Source organism: Andrena cerasifolii, chromosome 1 (genome assembly GCF_050908995.1).
Source record: "Andrena cerasifolii isolate SP2316 chromosome 1, iyAndCera1_principal, whole genome shotgun sequence".
In the NCBI taxonomy this organism is placed as follows: Eukaryota; Metazoa; Arthropoda; class Insecta; order Hymenoptera; family Andrenidae; genus Andrena; species Andrena cerasifolii.
Genome location: NC_135118.1, coordinates 24,886,206 through 24,903,078, shown reverse-complemented (window position 1 = coordinate 24,903,078; position 16,873 = coordinate 24,886,206). Strand labels below are relative to the sequence as shown.

General features: G+C 42.2%; 3 protein-coding genes across 14 annotated transcripts in view; all 3 read right to left on the bottom strand.

Annotated features, from left to right (window-relative positions):
* Window positions 1–8,091, bottom strand: part of L(2)gl (LLGL domain-containing protein l(2)gl) — a 32,224-nt gene extending 24,133 nt beyond the window's left edge. For 4 of the 7 annotated variants that reach the window (XM_076816984.1, XM_076816974.1, XM_076817013.1 and 1 more), the window contains exon 1: window positions 7,321–8,088. In XM_076816984.1, coding sequence (XP_076673099.1) covers window positions 7,321–7,404 — 84 coding nt within the window. In that variant the 5' untranslated portion in view covers window positions 7,405–8,088. Of the gene's footprint in view, window positions 1–7,320 lie in introns of all 7 variants that reach the window. The other 3 variants (XM_076816965.1, XM_076816955.1, XM_076817003.1) reach the window with 3 other exon arrangements.
* An 848-nt stretch (window positions 8,092–8,939) lies between these two features.
* LOC143371464 (glutaminyl-peptide cyclotransferase) lies at window positions 8,940–11,475 on the bottom strand. Of its 3 annotated transcripts, none has more exons than XM_076816662.1 (6): window positions 11,271–11,475; window positions 10,971–11,114; window positions 10,621–10,890; window positions 10,397–10,558; window positions 10,112–10,337; window positions 8,940–10,035 (listed from the first exon to the last, which is right to left on the bottom strand). In XM_076816662.1, exons 1-6 carry the CDS (start codon window positions 11,364–11,366, stop codon window positions 9,884–9,886), a joined length of 1,050 nt encoding a protein of 349 aa, XP_076672777.1. In that variant the 5' UTR covers window positions 11,367–11,475; the 3' UTR covers window positions 8,940–9,883. The 3 variants fall into 3 exon arrangements, with proteins under 3 accessions (XP_076672777.1, XP_076672786.1, XP_076672795.1); XM_076816671.1 differs by having other exon boundaries at window positions 10,971–11,137; window positions 11,271–11,415; XM_076816680.1 differs by having other exon boundaries at window positions 10,971–11,131; window positions 11,271–11,385.
* Window positions 11,476–11,818: 343 nt separating this feature from the next.
* LOC143371480 (uncharacterized) overlaps window positions 11,819–16,873 on the bottom strand; it is a 47,191-nt gene continuing 42,136 nt past the window's right edge. For all 4 annotated transcript variants that reach the window (XM_076816701.1, XM_076816692.1, XM_076816718.1 and 1 more), the window contains one exon: window positions 11,819–13,628. In XM_076816701.1, the coding sequence (XP_076672816.1) occupies window positions 13,525–13,628 (104 nt within the window). In that variant the 3' untranslated portion in view covers window positions 11,819–13,524. The remainder of the gene's footprint in view (window positions 13,629–16,873) is intronic.

Here is a 16,873-nt window from a genome sequence, read left to right as displayed (position 1 = left end):
TCGAGGTCTAGTTACAGGAAATATCCTTTCGAAATAAAGTTATATATGTTCTTACAACTTCGACTGTGTTCTCTTAAACTTTACTAACAAGGGAACAGCATCCCGAACCCGGAAATTCAAAAAATTCTGAAACTTCGTGAATATGTAGGGAATTTCCTCCTGATTACAACGGAATTTTTGTTTGCTGCCCAAATTCACTCTAAGGGGGTGTAAATGACCCCTGAAAATTCAGTTATTTTCCGATTTTCTGTTATAACTCGTGAACTGTAAAATATTTTTTTTTACCAAATGATAGATCTAATTAAAAGAAGTAACTTTTGTCTTGGAACTTTTTTTCTATCTCTTACAGTTCGGGAATTATAACAGAAAATCGGATAATAGTCGAATTTTCAGGGGTTAATTTCACCCTCTTCTAGTGAATTTGGGCAGCAAACAAAAATTGCGTTGTAATCAGGAGGAAATCTCCTACATATTCACAAAGTTTCAGAATTTTTTGAATTTTCGGGTTCGGGATCTTCCCTTGTAAGCTGAAATCAATTCTCGTTCAATTCGTGTTTCACCCTCGTAGATGATACTGTAACTGCCAAAATTAAATGTTCCTTTTAGGGGTCGTCCTTAAATTACGTAAGGCTTTTTTCGGGAGGGGGGAAGTGGTCGCGAATTTCTTACGTTTTCTTACAGAGGGGGAGGGGAGTCAGGTAGCGTTTTAAGTAATATTTTTCAATCTAATTTTCAATAAATACAAATTCTATCATTAATGTTCCAGAAAAGTAGTTTTAGTTTAAATTTCCCGAAACAGAGTTAAATGAATTATATAAACTTTCAACAGAATTTTAATAACTGAAAAAATTAAATTTAAAACAGGGTAAATATCTCAATTAATGCCGGCGTCCCTATTACTGCTACTTCATTTATTTTACTTAATAAACACGCAACGTATAAAGAATAGTGTAAAAAAGAATTTATCACAAAATTGGGACTGTTCTTTTTATTATTATAGTGCATTCTTTATACCTCTATTTTTTATACATTACGTTTTCTTTTAAGTGAAATAAATAAAGTGGCAGTAATAGGAACACTGACAGTAAATGGGACATCTACCCTATATTACGTAAGGAGGGAGTTGTAATATCAAATCTTGCGAATTCTTATACTAGGGAGGGGAGGGAGTACGAAATCGCTAAAATTACCCTTACGTGATTTAAGGACGGGCCCTTATAGTATGTTCATTCTCTCCTTTTACTCTAATTTCTACTATACTAGTAAGTTTACATGTATCTTCCTATAAAGACGAATAATAATATACTATTTCATGTAAAAAAAAAACAAGACTGGCTGGTTAGTAGCAAATCAGGTATCTTATTTCTCACTTTGAAAAATACATCCCGCTACACCGAGATGGACAAAAATTTAGGGACAGCTGAGGAGTCGCCGAAAGAAAGATTCCTTGACCCACCTTTCTACCTGGATCGAAAAGGATCCTCGGCCAGAGGCATAGTTGCACGGTGCAGGCCGCAAGATTTAGGGCTGTTCCGCAATATCGATTGGCGCGCGTTTCCACCGCGCGATTAGAAAAACGGTTGCTCGCCGCTGCCGCAACAACGGGTGCGGCAGAGAGGGGGTAAGAGGGGTGAGACCTTGGCCCAGGCAATTTCCATGAGAAAGGGTGTCACCACTTCCAAGTTCCAGGAGGGCCGATCGCGGGAATTAAAGCGAGAATGAGGTGCACGAGCCGGCGACAGAGGCACAACAAAGGATTCCCAATTAAGACTTAATCTGGACTGGCCTTAGCTTAATCTCGATTAACCTACCCTCGCGAGCAAAGTCGCGCGAAACATCGATCAAACGGCGACCTCTTGCCTGCTTGCAAGTTCCACGAGAAAATAATCATAACGTTAAACAAGATTCGCAGTGGTATTAATATCTTTATCTGAGAAATTATTTACGTGCTCTTAAATGAACAATTTAATTATAATTCCGATACACTGCATCGGGTACAATGATCCGACTCTATTCTTAGAACCGTTAAAAATGTCCCCTCCGCCCCCCCCCCCCCGCCCCCCGATCGATGACACCGTATATCAATAACGTAATCTAACGTAAAATATTTACGTTAGTGCCGTAGTTGACTTTCTAGAATCTCCTAGGCACTATTGAGCCTGCCTTATCTTTTATAAATACCTAGGTAGATGTGTTTTATGTCAGCAATTGTTAAAAGCCCTAGCCCATTCACTATTCAAATGGCATACGCGGAAAAAGAGAGCTCGGAGCTCGTTACTAATTCTATTACGAATTCAACGATTATTCTTGTCCCCGATGGTCGGTTAGGATAAAAGTTTCGGGACAAGTGGCGTAGTTGTCGGCGCAGGTAGTTACGGCTCGTAGAATCCAACGGTAAATCCCCGCGAGTAACATTAAAGCGAACGTAAAAAGGGCTGGGCGCCTTATCGTATTTTTGTTTGCACGGAAAACCGATAGTATCATTCCTCGTAATCTTTTTTTTTTCTCCTTTGTGACACGGGTGGTTGGTGGAATTATCGATGGGATCGACGCCTGAGGCGGGACGCGTGGGATCTGGGAATAATCCAGAAACGAGATTAGTGTATAACCTGACACACTTCGTATAGTTGTATCTAGTTCTGTGCAAACAGGAAACCATAGCGAAAGAAACACTTCTCTATAGAAGTTTATCACTTCGAGCAAATATGTATTTGTTTCTTGCTGGGTACGTATCTGGATGGACTATCAAGGTAAGTATATAGTATCTGTCTGGAAAACTTCTACCACCTCTTGCGGAAGGTCCAGACTAGAACGCCACTTTGGATTCTATAGTGCCACGTTCTTAGGCGTGAAATGCTGATTTCTGCTGATTTTATACTGCTCGGCCCTATCTGTAAGGTAGATGTACCGTTTGTGGCCATTGCACTGTTTTTGGCCATGTGCTTAATTATCCCATTTTTAAATGGCTTGCAGATCATTATTATGTGGAGAATTTCACATGATAAATATTTTGTTTAGTATACCGTGAGAAATATAAGGTTACATTTATTGCTTACACGGAAAAATGTTATACTTTTTAAGAAGTGGCCAAAACTGGTACAATACTTTAAAGTGGCCACAAATGGTGCATCCACCCTACCGAAAACTAGGGTGACTTTGTCCGCGCCGGGGTGACATTGCCCACTTTTCGGAGAAACTTTATTTTATTTTATTGTGAAGTAATTAGAATATATGGTGTTTTGTAATCGATAAGAATAATTTCTCCAAGGTCAAACGAAAAAAACAATTGCGAATTCAATTATATGGTAATTTTTCAGTCAGAGTAAAAAAAGTGGGCAAAGTCAACCCGGCGGGCAAAGTTACCCTTAGTTTATGGAACTTTGCTGAATATATGATTATGTATACATTAATTGGAAGTAAATACCCAAGAAATGGCATAGACAATCTTCTTAAAAATCGCGTAAGAAGACAGAGAAAGCAATTTGAATACACGAAATTTATATACAACTTTAGAACAGAGATGGGCAAAATATTTATTTAGATACAAATTTCGAATAACGAATGAAAGTTAAAAATTGATTCCTCATGTGTCGAATGAAGTTAATCCAGTTTAACTTTACTAACTTTTATTCTAATTTTTCTAACTTTTATTCGTTATATATCACATTGTATTGGCGATAAATATTGTCGCTTTGAATAGTTTACTAATTCTTAAATTTGAAACAAAACGCCATCTTCTTCTAACTAATAATTGATAATTTAAAAAAATGCCATCTATGTATCAGATGATACACTGTTTATATGAATTTCGTTCAACTTTTCGCAAAAACCAGTGCCCAGCGGTATAAACAGAGTCTCGCGGCGTGGAAACCCGGCTTTAGGCGTGCTAGGCTCGGCACTAGTGTGCACCCGCCCTTAAAGTTACCAAGCTTTGAGGTTTTTCAAATGAACACTCCACACGCCTCTTTCCGGTTCAACAGTGAAGTAGCATCAATTAATGATGTAACTTTGTGTCATTCTACATCACTTCGAACTGGGCCACGAAGATCGCGAGTTTTAGAAAAACGGCGAGTGTAATTAACGTCAACAGCGCCCCCTCGACCTGAGGGCTTTCTAGCCTTTTTACACGCACGTACGTCTTGACGCTCGGAGCGCGTTACTTCCGTTTCTAATTGCCCGACAAAGAGATTAACCCACATTTCCTATTCCATTTTCTGACTTAATGGAAGGCATAGCGCGTCCACGAGCGATACACGCGTTCCCATCGTCGATCACGGAACCCCATGCATTTTGTTTTGCCTTGGAAACCACTTAGGGCGGCGTAAGAATCTCCCATAATTCTTTAAAATATTTTCGCTACAAATCACAAGTTTGTATACTCTGATATAAAACAAACCTCGAGAATAATCTTCAAAGATTAGATATATATACATATAAATTAGGGCAGAGAAGATAAAAGGACCAGAGTCGGGCAAAATTTTTATTTAGATAAAATTCCGAATTACGAATGTGAGTTAAAAGAATTATTCGTCATTCGTCCTTTAACCAGAGTTAGCTTTATTCGACACATGGCGAGTAATGTTTTAACGTTTATTCCTGGTTCGAAATTTTATTTAAATAAAAATTTTGCCCATCTCTAAAAATAACTCATCATAAATAAAGTAGTTTTGAACGACCAGTATACATTAATTGCAATTATATACAGAATTCTTTTAATAAAAAAAAATAGCTGGGAATGCCACATTCTTTATTTATATTAGCACAGGACAAAACATTCCCAGTACCCTTCGTCATTAACCGCATCGACATTGAGACAACCGCTCATTACACGACCGGTGCGGAAATACTCCAGCCCTATTCATTAACCATACCAAACGAACGCCCATGGGCGGTCACCGCACGGCTCGATTGTCCCAGTGTGTATATGGGTTGATAGCACCGAAAAGATTGATCGAAAAACCGATGGGGGCTGAGAGGTAGGAGGGGGGGAGATGCAATTCCAGTTCGCAACGGTCCGTCGACTGAAAAATTGTGGACCGATCGATCAGGCAGCCGGTACGACCTGATTCGCGCGGCCGAGCGTTGTCGCAATCCTTGTGTCGTCAAACTTCGAATCCACGGGGCGGGGAATTAAATCGCAATAAGGTTTCGCGACGGTGCCCCTAGAATGGTCGTCGATGACAGCAGGGACGCTGAAGAAACGCGCCGCCACACACCGCACGACGCGACCACAATAATCCTGACTGTGCAGAGACCGTGTATCTCGGGGCCAGTCGCCGTCTAGACTTTCGGTATCGATTACGTTCGGGTATCGACCTGTTGATTCCGCGTCGGTTCGTTTCTTAACGCACGCTGTATCGTGTTCTCCGCGAGCACCGATTTCATTATACAGGGCCACTCACAACTCAACCTCCCACAAACCGAACTGCTCGGCTCCGTGAAATTCAAAGTGAACAAAGCTGACGGTTTGTGCCGCGCCCGTGCGTGTTCAGAGATCTGCATTCTGTGTTCCACCGTCGACATGGGGAAGTCCGAGTTTAGTTAGTTAAACTTGAACAAACTCCGTAGTGCCAAGCTATCGCTCGGAGAGGCCTGATCGACTTGAAACGGTATTTCGCCTAACCTTGTGCGCCACTCAAAGTGTTAACACATTCCGTGCCGCGTGTATCACCGGTGGTATACGCTGAAATTTCCATTCAACCCGAGTGTATATAGCACAATAAACGCCTAGCGCGAACGTGACTAACAACAAGTACACTAATTATATACTTAGGCACTAATATTTAGAAATTTGCAGAAAGTGGGGTCGATCAGTTTGGCTTCATAGAAGGTCAATTGCCTATCACTTGGATTGGTGAAATCAGAGCGCAGATGGAGAAGCAGATATTACGTGGACAGAGAATGCATCGGGGCTTTACTTTCTGAATTAGAACGAATCGAAGAACGCGTGCTACGTCGCGGTTGAAACTAACCTAACCTGCACTGACAGTATATTCCCCGTTGTATTCGCGATAATGCGAAACATCGGGCACTCTGTAACTGCATAACGTTTATTACTCCCATATAACGTGGTGGAATGAAAGAACGATACGGGCTGTCTCAGAAACAAATGACGAAAATGGAAGCGCTAATGTACATTTTGCGTTTGGACGAAAGTCTGCTACGAGTCTATACTCTGCGCCGAGTCTCTTTAATTCGTTGTATCTTTGAAAGCAAAGCTGACAGTGTATAATCGTACAACACTTGTACTTCTTTCGCTTACAAAAATGTGTATGTAACGGGTGCACACGCCCTCTGGTAACCTTCGGCGAATCATGAAAAATGACGGGCCGAGGTACGCTTTATCGCGTATCGTTGGCCGTGGGTGAGCGATAAAGGAGCAATCGAAGGGAGACGGACTCGCTCTCGCTCGTTCGATTCCCGTTTATCGTCAGTTAAATTCGGGACGAGTTATTCCTCCGATTATGCACGGAATCGTATCGCGCGCGACGCGTATTTGCTGCCCACCCCGTGCCTCGACACTAGACCGTTCTTCTCTCCTACCGTTCCTCTCCAATCGGGGACTTATCCGCGAGGCGATCGAGAAAACGTACTATACGCGAGGGAACCCGTGTTCCGTAAAACGCATCGCGTGTCAACATCGCGATATCTCGAAGCAACAGATCGCTATCTGGTCTGGTAACAGAATAAACTCTCGGCCGCGAGCCAGTCGTCTTCTAAATAACGAAAGTGTAAATAAAACGCAAGGAAAAAGACGGATCCGCGGAGGCGATACGGCTGATAAAGCTAGCCGTCTGCCTTTTATCTGCCACACACCGTCCCACCGTTCCGATCCGACCATTAAGCACGTATATCGGCGAGGTTAACGCTAAATCGTCGAAAACGGTACTTCTTCGATAATCCCCGAACGCGACCCCTCGCGACTATCGAAGCCAACCGAATGCATACTCTCTAAAAGTATGTACAACGGACGAGGGCAACGTCGCGTATAGCGATTTTCACTCTCACTTTCCTCCGTCACGCTTAAAACGCCGCGGAGCATTATTCTGCTCGATCCTGGCGTTACCTTTAACGCTCGGAACGGGAACAGCGACGTTATCGTTCAAACGCTACCCGCACGATAACGTTGTTTTCTCGGGAGGCGCGAATCTAATCTCTATCTGGAGACGTTCGTGTCAGGAGGAAAGAACGAAATAAAAGGAAAGAGCGGTGTTCTCGGTGGCGAAGGTGGACGAGGCGGAAGAGAGCGGTCGGGCGGCACGGCGTTTCGCCGGCCGGGGATGTGGGCGAAGCTTTTTCCGATCCGGAGGCACTACTCACCTTTCGAAAGGCGAAGAGATCCTTTTGCAGTTTCTGCCGCTCGGCGGTGGGTTGCTGGCCCTTCCCCCTGATGAACTTCAGCATCTCTGTCAGGCGTTTGCTTGTTCTGGAGCGGCGCGACACAGGTCCGTTGAAGGGACGGTTAATCCTCTCGGGGCCGGGTGTAAGGCACTACGCGACGCGTTTTCATCCACTGCCGTATCGCGCGAAGGGCTCGGCTAGGAGCGCGGCACCTCCCGTAATTAAAACATTCTTTAATGGAACTGCGATACTGCCCCGCTGGGGGAGAGCGCGCGCGCGCCTAACACCGCACAATAACCGTATTTCGTCGGCAAGCTCGACCGCCACACGTCCACTGTCCGATACGCCTGCAACACGTCAGTCCTTCTGTCTTTCACGCCGCGTATCCTCCTCCTTCCTTCCGTCCTTCCTTCCTTCCTTTCTTTCGTCTCTCTTTCGCCCCTTCACGCGCACGGCACCACGTATCTCTCTCACTCGACCGTTCACTCCGCTCGCCGTCTATCCAGTCGGAACGATGTGTCAGCCGCTGCGCGTTTTTCACCGACGTACCGCGAAAATCGTTGCGGTCGTGCACGGAAACGATGCCGAACGACGGATCGCACGAACGTCTGGCGTGCTGCCCGGCTCACGGTACGAACGGGCACGTAAAAACCATTGAAATGCCCCGACAGAGGCGTGAAGTCACTCCACGTCCGTCGCTCGCGTCTCTCGTGTCTTTTGCCCGTCGCGTCGGCTCTCCGCCAATCACGGGCATCGGCTCCCCTCGACCGCGGTCGGCCAGCGCCGACCTCCCTCGGCTCGGCTCGGGCCGCGACAGTCCGCTCGGGCGCGCCCGCACGAACAATGACCTCGATCAGGCCTGCCAAACGTTACGATCGAATACCCACTTTCACTCGATTCGATCGCTGGCTCCGCCGTAGCTCGTGGATATAAAATTCCGACACGGTACTCTGTTTCCTTGGATCGTTTGCGCTCGGAAACAATGAAAGTTCTCGAGGAGGACGTTACGCAGATTATGGATTGTAATGGAAATGGATCGGGTGTCGGAAGTCATTTTTGGTAACGATTCTTTGAATGAAGGAAACGTACAAATTTGTTATCGAGCAAATTTAACGGTGGGCATATATAGGGTACGTTTCAATTTAGCCGCGCTTTCGAGTAACTGTAATTTGCTAATTTGAAAAACTGCGCGAATGAAATAGAGTTTTTTTATACAGGTCGTTATGATTAGGAAGCAATGAAAAATGAAGTTGATGAAAGAGAAATTAACTTTTTCAGGTAGATTAAACCAAAATTGATTATCAGGTTTGGAACAATTTTGGGAATACATTATAAAATTTGAACGTCGAGAAACATGATTCCACGTGATATTTATCTAGGTATTAATTAAAATCCTTATTCCGTGCATGTATCAGGAAGTCACGTGTCAATGTGACTTCCTGCGCAGCATACTTTTCCCGTGTTATTTTGATTTGCACGCGTTCATTTAAAAGAACGTTTGCAATTACGAGTACATTTACGTAGTATTCGTGTCGTTTAATAAAATTCTATTTTCCTCATTACACAATGCATCACTCACAAAGGAAAATGGCAGTGGATATCAAAATACACATATATTTCTGTTCTCCGATATATGTACATTAAACTGATTCAAGTGTAATCAAAATCACCCTGTTTTGTGAAAAAATAATTTATCTTACAAAGGTTACATATATTACAGAAATACACATTACATTAAAGGGGCAGACCACTGTAACGGTCCGAAATGTAAGGGTGTTTTCGGGAATTTATTTCAACCAAACAACGTAAGTAAATCAATGTATTGCTTAGTATAGTTAATAATGTACATATCGAAGGGTAAAAAAAAATTTTTTTCAATCAAATTCATAAATCCGTTTCCTGTATGCTCTTCGTCAAAATGTGCGCTCCGGCAAAATCGTGCTTGTGGCGGTGACAGTGCCCAGGCCATATGGTTAATCCGAATTCAAAAAGACAACAATATTTAGAAACTAGAAGCCTACGTCTATTACGTGACGATAAAAAAAAGTCAAAATCGCAAAAAATTACAAAATGGCGGGCCACTGAAAAAAATCATGTTTTCGGTGTACAAAATTGGGGAAATGTTGATAAAAACAATAGAAGCAGGTCGTTAATGGAAACAAATGGAGTTTTCTCTGTAGACTGTCAACGCGGTTGAAAAATGTCATTCCGAGGAGAACGCGTTCAAAGTTCCGCGCGGTCCAGTCGCGCGCTTGACACCGCTTCACGGAAAATACTATATCTCCGTCAATTTTGCGAATTTCTTAATAAAATTTGGACAGAGCATTCTTGAAACGTACGTCTTTCAGAAAATGCGAAAAAGAAAAAATCGACTTTTCCGATTTTTTAGTGGTGTGCCTCCTTAATCTAATTTCATCAATCAATTGTATAAAAAGTTTTTGAATTTCAAAATGTCGAAATTGAATGCCTGCATAGAGTATTTTCTCAATACTCTGCCACCGTCGTAATGCCTATCACGACAGAAACATTACCCGCTTGGTAGTTAAGTATCAATGTGCAAGTACGAAGCTACAAAGACCCGCAGGATTTTATTAATATTTTCCGTAGTTTTCAAGTCTATGTTATTACGATTGTCACTTGTTTTGTGCCAAACAGTTGGGAAGGGGTACGGTATTATATGCATAACAGGAGTATCTGAAACAAACATATTATAATTTAGAACACAGACATAAAGCAAGAGAGTCAAAACCACGCAAAGATCGATACTCACCTCTTTGTAAAAATGGAATGTGATCGTCTTCTATGTGGGCTTCCATAGAATACGGTTGAAAATACTTTTGCGTAGGTTGCCCGTAAGAGTACGACTCAAACTTTCTTAAGGCTGCTAACTTATTTTCGATAGTTATCAATAACGAGTACCATTTTTCTGTCTTACTGAAGTAGTTATAAAACGTTGGATCAGGCGCGCCTATTAAATCTAACAGAACCAACATGTCCTGCAATAAGGAAGCAATTAAAGGTCGTGTAAATTCAATCAGAAACGAAGAATACTTACGAGTCTATCTAATTCAGAAATATTCTCTCCCCTGTCGTACGCAGTGTAATTGCTATGCCAAGTTTTGGCTAAGTGTCTCGCGCCGTAGATAGAATCCTTCGGACCCCATTCCTTAAATGCTTCTTCTCCGTCGAAAAATATCAGCATTAGACTAACGTTATTCTGGGAACAGAAGATTGTTATTACAGAGTACAACCAAAGTAAGATCTTTACAAATCTCTTACATTCTTCACAGAGTCTAAACGATCCTTCATAACTTTAGCTAGATTTATCATCTGAGCGCATGGTACAGCGCTGTCCGTGGCACCAATGAAATTCCTTTCCCTCGTATATTTCGAGTCATAATGGCAAGCCAGCGCCAGATACCTTCGTGCGTTAGGATTTAACTTCGCAATTACATTCTCAAATTGTAATCGGCCAAAGTTCGGCGTCTCGTCTTCGAAAACATTGGATTCCACTGCCCATCCAAGATCTCGCATCGACGCCTTGATATACTAGCAATAAAAATGCAGAGTTTTCTTATGATTTTGTATAATCATACGATTGTCACTGGTTACTCATAATTTGCGCTTACGTCTTTCACTTTCTTGTGCTCCGGTGTGCCGACGATTCTCACTACGCATATGTTGTCTAAAACCTCGTTCATATGATCGACGTTCGACAGATCGGATAAGCTGCGTATTTGATTTCTCGATAGCGTAACGGGCGTGTGATGGTGCTGGAATCATTTCATGACTGTAACTGACATATGCCAATGGTTGTCAATGAGACGCGTTTACAATGGGAGATGGGAGAAGATGAAGAATACATGGGGGAAGAGTGAAATTAATCTATAATAGAAAAATACACATAGAAATGCGTGTGTGCTACCCACTTTCTCGTTTCGAAAGAACGTTTGTGCCAGACCATTTCCAGCGACTACGAATGGTCCAACAAAGACCAGGAAAATTTTTAAAAAAATATCGAACATGACTGCATGCTACAGGAAACTTCTACCGAACTGCGCACGTGAAGTGCCGCGAAGCATCCTAATCCTATTGTGCGTGTTAAATCGCCGCCATGTTGAAACGGTGTCCACGTGATCGATGGTAGGAATCTCGATGCCATTGGTCAGAAGCAGCAAATGACGTTTTCATTGGTGATTTTTCTGCTGTCTTTAAAATCTTCCAAACAAGCAACAGTTGCAAATGCAGAATTATTGGTACACGCGTTACGTTAGGTGCTCTTCGCGTTCCTGTAATTATATGTCGCACTTGACTCCTTTGACTGCAGGACTAACGTACAGTGTCGTTAACAGCAACCGCGGAATATTCTTTGGCTTGAAACCGGTTTAATTTCATGGACGTCTCGTATGCAGTGAAGGGAGGAGCAGAAGGACCGACGCGGAATCTGGTGGGTAAGTGGAAGAAGACCATGCGTATACACGTTTACTACGTACCGAATATATTAAACAAGTTCCAACGATACGTCGTGCCACTTATAGTACATAAAGCGTTAGATATTTCGTCCTTCTTTAAAAACATTACACAATTTCGCCAACGTCCTCTTCGTAAAGCGGTGAAATTTGTTCAAATCAGGAGGATTATGCTTACACTACGTTCCCTAGTTCGTTTCAACAATCAGTAAAATTACAGTAACACGAACGAACGGTAGAGGGAAGGTAGAGGCTGGTGTGAGTCGGACTTAATTTATTTGCTCAATGAAGTGTGTATATAAAGTAACTGAAATATCTTTTACTTCTTAATACCTTACGTAAAAAGATACCGCAATAAGGAGTCTTACAAATCGACGTTATTAAAAAAATAGAGATAAAGAGAGAGAGAGAGAGATAGATAGAGAGAGAGAAAGAGAGAGAGAGAGAAAGAAAAATAAAGAGAGATAATCTATGCGTTAGAAAGTCTAGCGAGTCGATGACGCGACTCGTCATTATGAGACCGAGATATTTGCGAATGAAACGATGCACCCGTTTTACACTTTCTGCCATTTACATCGATCTGACTGGCGGATATTTCTCTCGCACCATGTTGCCAAATTCTCTCAACCATTTCGAGTGGCCATTTTATTCGACCGGGCCGCGAACGAACGAAAGTTTCATTCGTTCGTTCGTTCTTGCTTTAAACTCCGTGTTCAATGTGTTTTTTTTTTAAAGTGAATTACGAACAAGAACGTCACACGTCCCTCATCCCCTGAGAAAGATCACGCAGCCAATCGAACGCTGAACAAACGACCAAATAACTCTCCCACGCTCCATACACGTTATTATTATTGTCATTATCAGTATTATTATTACTACCATTATTCTCCCAGCACGGTCGGCACGTGCCAAGGACAACGCGAATACAGTTAAAAGATTGGGGAAATGTACATATACAGGGTGTCCCGTAACTCGGGGCGCAATCTGAACAGGACGACTCCTGATCCAAAAGCCGAGTCGAGAAATCTAGAATAAAGTGCCTCTGTCCTACAAAAATAATTCACAATTAAAAGCGTAAATTTTGAAGCTTGATACTCGGACCAAGTACGTACACTTGCAATCATCGAGATCGATTTATTAAAACGCGGAGCCTCGCGCGGAAAGATATTGCTGGCCAGTCTCGACTGATTTTTGAGCGAGGAATCAAGCCACTCCGGTCGTCGCCACGAATTACCAGGGCCCCTCGTATAAGATCATCGGTTCTAGGTGAATACGCGGGGCTTTTTGAGCAACTGTCTCTCTCGCGGGTCGAACTGAATCCCTGTCGGAACGGTCACGTGACCAAACGGCTGTCTGCGGGGCGAGAGAACGGGTATGGGAGATCTTGGGGCCCGCGGGTTGTGCACCAGAACGTCTGTAACGTAGCTAAGCCTAAAATAAATGATAAATTATGTCTAGGGCGGGTCCCAAGGTCGTCCTTCGGCCGCTCCTTTGCCTCTCTGCCCGCGCAGGCACCGTTCGGATTTACGATCGACCTCGAAATCCTCTCGCATCCTTCTATGTGTGTTTTCCTTTTTCGTTTTTCCTCGTTTATTTTTTTTTTTTGTAATCGTCCCTCTGGGGGACGTCGTGTGCCAGATTCCGTTTCGTTCGTCGCGAGCACGGTCACGGTTCGCGCTCAAAGAGATTCCTTCCCCCTGTCGATGCTGCTGCGTCAATAGTTGTACGGCCCGTACTGCGACCCGTGGTAGTATGGGCCTGGGTAGGCCGCGGGCGCAGGATATCCGGCGTACGCGTACTGCTGCTTCTGCGGGTACACTGGAAACGCAGAGAAACAAAACGTTACCGCGGCTGGATCGTTCTGGCGGTGGTTCTTAGCCTGCGGGTGATTATCCCTGTCGCGGGTAATTAAAGTGGAGGGGAGCTGAATTATTATTCCTGGAATGCTTTAGTCCGTCCAGGAAATGGAGGTTTTAGAAGTTGGAGCGTTTGGATACACTGGGTGTCTTATGTACGAATGGATATGATGGGCGAAGTACGTTCGAAAGGAAAAGAAATTGAATATCTGCGGGCTAAGGAAGTTGCAGAATAAAATTAGTAGGTGGAAGCGTCAAGGGCAGAGATGGGTAAGTATCTAAAGGGTTTGCCGTCGATAGTAATAATAATAGAGAGGGTGGCCAAATTATTATGCTCGAAATATTTTCGTCGATTTTTTGGATCATTTTAAAATGGATTTAATACGATTAAAATAAATATTAAATTGGCAACTAAAGGGTCTGAAAGGAAACTTTCTTAGCTTTCCAAAACACTCATGAAAGTTTGTCTACGATCATGAGTTCGCAAGTTATAGGTGTTCAAAGTATGTTCATATGAATATTTCAATAATTTGTTCGAATAACGATTGTAAAATAATTAGAATAATAATACTAATACTAACAAGTGAGCTTGAAAATAACCTTGACACTTCATCCACTGATTTCTCTGTATAAAATTCTGTCAACCTCTTTAAGTTTCATATTCACAATCATCTTTTCAATTCAACGTATCCAGTTCCTAAAATTCACCCATAGAGGAGCTAAAACTGGAAATGTGGTACATCCCCTTCGAATGATTTTTAACGTGGAAGGGCAACGGGGAGGCTAAGAACCACTTTCACGCGCTATAGTACTAATCGTAGAACTTTTTAATTTCCATTTCCACTCGTCTCGAGTAAAACTCTTTTCCAATTGATTTCGCGCGGGATTACAGGGAAACGAGGGTGACTTAAGGGGGTATTTCACTGTGAACGGTCGAAAAATCGAGCTATTTTTAAAGAATTTTTTCTCACTAAATACAACATATAATGAAATAAATCTTTTTGACATTTATTAAGCTACTCTTATATTATACTAAAAAAATTAAGAAGAATATTTTTAATTTGTTTTACTTGTTTTTTACCAAGCGTCAATATAGCACCTTAACAAAAACAGTATGTTCGTGGTTCAAGTGATTTCCCGACTTAGGCTCATCTGAAGCAAAAAATTTGAATCGATTCTTAATCTGTATGAGTGTCGCTAACGCCCGTACCTCAATTAACAATTTTTGTTGGGAAATAACAAAATGGCGCCGGGTTGAAAGAAAAGTTCCCTAAAATGGTCTTTTCTCGAATGTTCCCCGAGAAAACTCGCGGTTATTTTTCGACAAACATTGTTAATTGAGCTACGGGCGATAGCGACACTCATACAGATTAAGAATCTTTTCGAATTTTTTGTTTCAGATAAGCCTAAGCCGGGAAATCACCTGCACCACGAGCATACCGTTTTTGTTTAGGTGCCATATTGACGCTTTGTAAAAAACAAGTAAAACAAATTAAAAATATTTAAAAAAAATTTTTTAGTATAATATAAGAGTAGCTTAATAAAAACCAAAAAGATTTATTTCATTATATGTTGTATTTACTCAGAAAAAAATGTTTAAAAACAGCTTGATTTTTCGACCGTTCACAGTGGAATGCCCCCTTAATTTCCTTCGAAGTCGATGCTGCTCTTTGGCATTTAAATCCGCGCTTTGACGCCCCCGTTCGCTAATAACTTCCTCCATCGCGGGTATCGTTCTCGACTGATCGATCGGTTCCGTAACACAGCCGGAGGTGACTTAAAAATAGCGCGGTCTGTTTCAGCGGGCCTTTGAGACAATCGAGGGAATCTGATTATTGGATTCCGCGAGGCGTGCTCGGATATTCGTGCTCGCGAGGGTGGACGTAAATTGGATTCGATATTGTCGAAGACACGGCTGCACGCTCCGTTGGATACGCAAACGCGGGAGATCCTCGGCGCAATCGACGCGTAAAATTAGGCAAGTGTGTCGCTTTCCATGAGGTCGGTTGAAACGCACCTGCGGGGACCTCGCGACACCACGTGTTTTCTGGTTTTTAGTAGTTCTGTCGCGGAGACTAACGGGCTAACGTCTTCGTTGCCACGAAGAATTTTAATTGACCGGCAAATTAAGGGGAATCCTACTTTTTGGGCTAAGGGCGTAGCAAAATTTGGGATTTTTTTTTTGAGAAACTAGCGATCAGATTCATCTGAAATTTTTACCACGTTGTGATGCATCTTTAAAGAAGTTGTATTTTTTTTTTTATTAATTTTTAATAATAAATATGGGAGCTATGAATCGCTGGTTTCTTAAAACAATTCCAGTTTTTGCTATGTTTTTAGCTCAAAAAATAAAAGAAAATTGAATAGATGGTAGTGGCGGAGGTAGAATGAAATAAAAAGTATCCTATCAACGTAGCGTCGAGAACTGACATTTTATCAGATAAATGTTGTTTGAGGAACTGTCAGGCGAATTAAATTGTAGCAGTCCAAACGTTATCTAAACTCTGATAAGCTCCACGCATATCGCGATTACAGAGATTAGTTTATACAGAACATTCGAAAATTGAAAAGAATTAGCTGCGAGAAGAAGTGGTATGAATTAAACCCTGTGTAACAGGAAATCGTGGTCATATAGGAAATTTATTGCGACGTTGATAAGTAGGGGAAACCTATACAAAATATATAAATAGTTAAAATTCTAGCTCCATAACTTTTTAAATTACAAAAAGAATTGTATAATCAACACTGTATGCTTTACTTCATTTTACCTCAAATCACCTCTTTCAAAGGAGCCATCTTTTTCAACTTTTGGAACCTTAAAATTCTAATTTAAAATTCTATAGTTCTCTATTCGATAAATGCAACAGTGAGTAAAATATCTCTGGCCGACTCTCCACTAAATAAATTAGAGTGCAAAGGGATTAAAAATCCTATTCAGGGGACGAAATATAAAATATCGTTTACAGAAGACGTAAAAGGAGATTATCGATCATCGATGGGGAGCATTTCGTCTAGAAAGTTTTCTTCAGGATCAGAGCGTGACAGAGTCGTTCTAATCCGCGGTGTAAACAGAGCGTGAGCCGGGGCAGTAAGAGTTTCACGAGGACGAATATCGAGCATTATTCTTCCCACGACATTGCCGGTGCCCGACAATCGATCTTATCGAGGTCACTTTTTGACTAACAAGCGAAAGACTTTACTCCACCT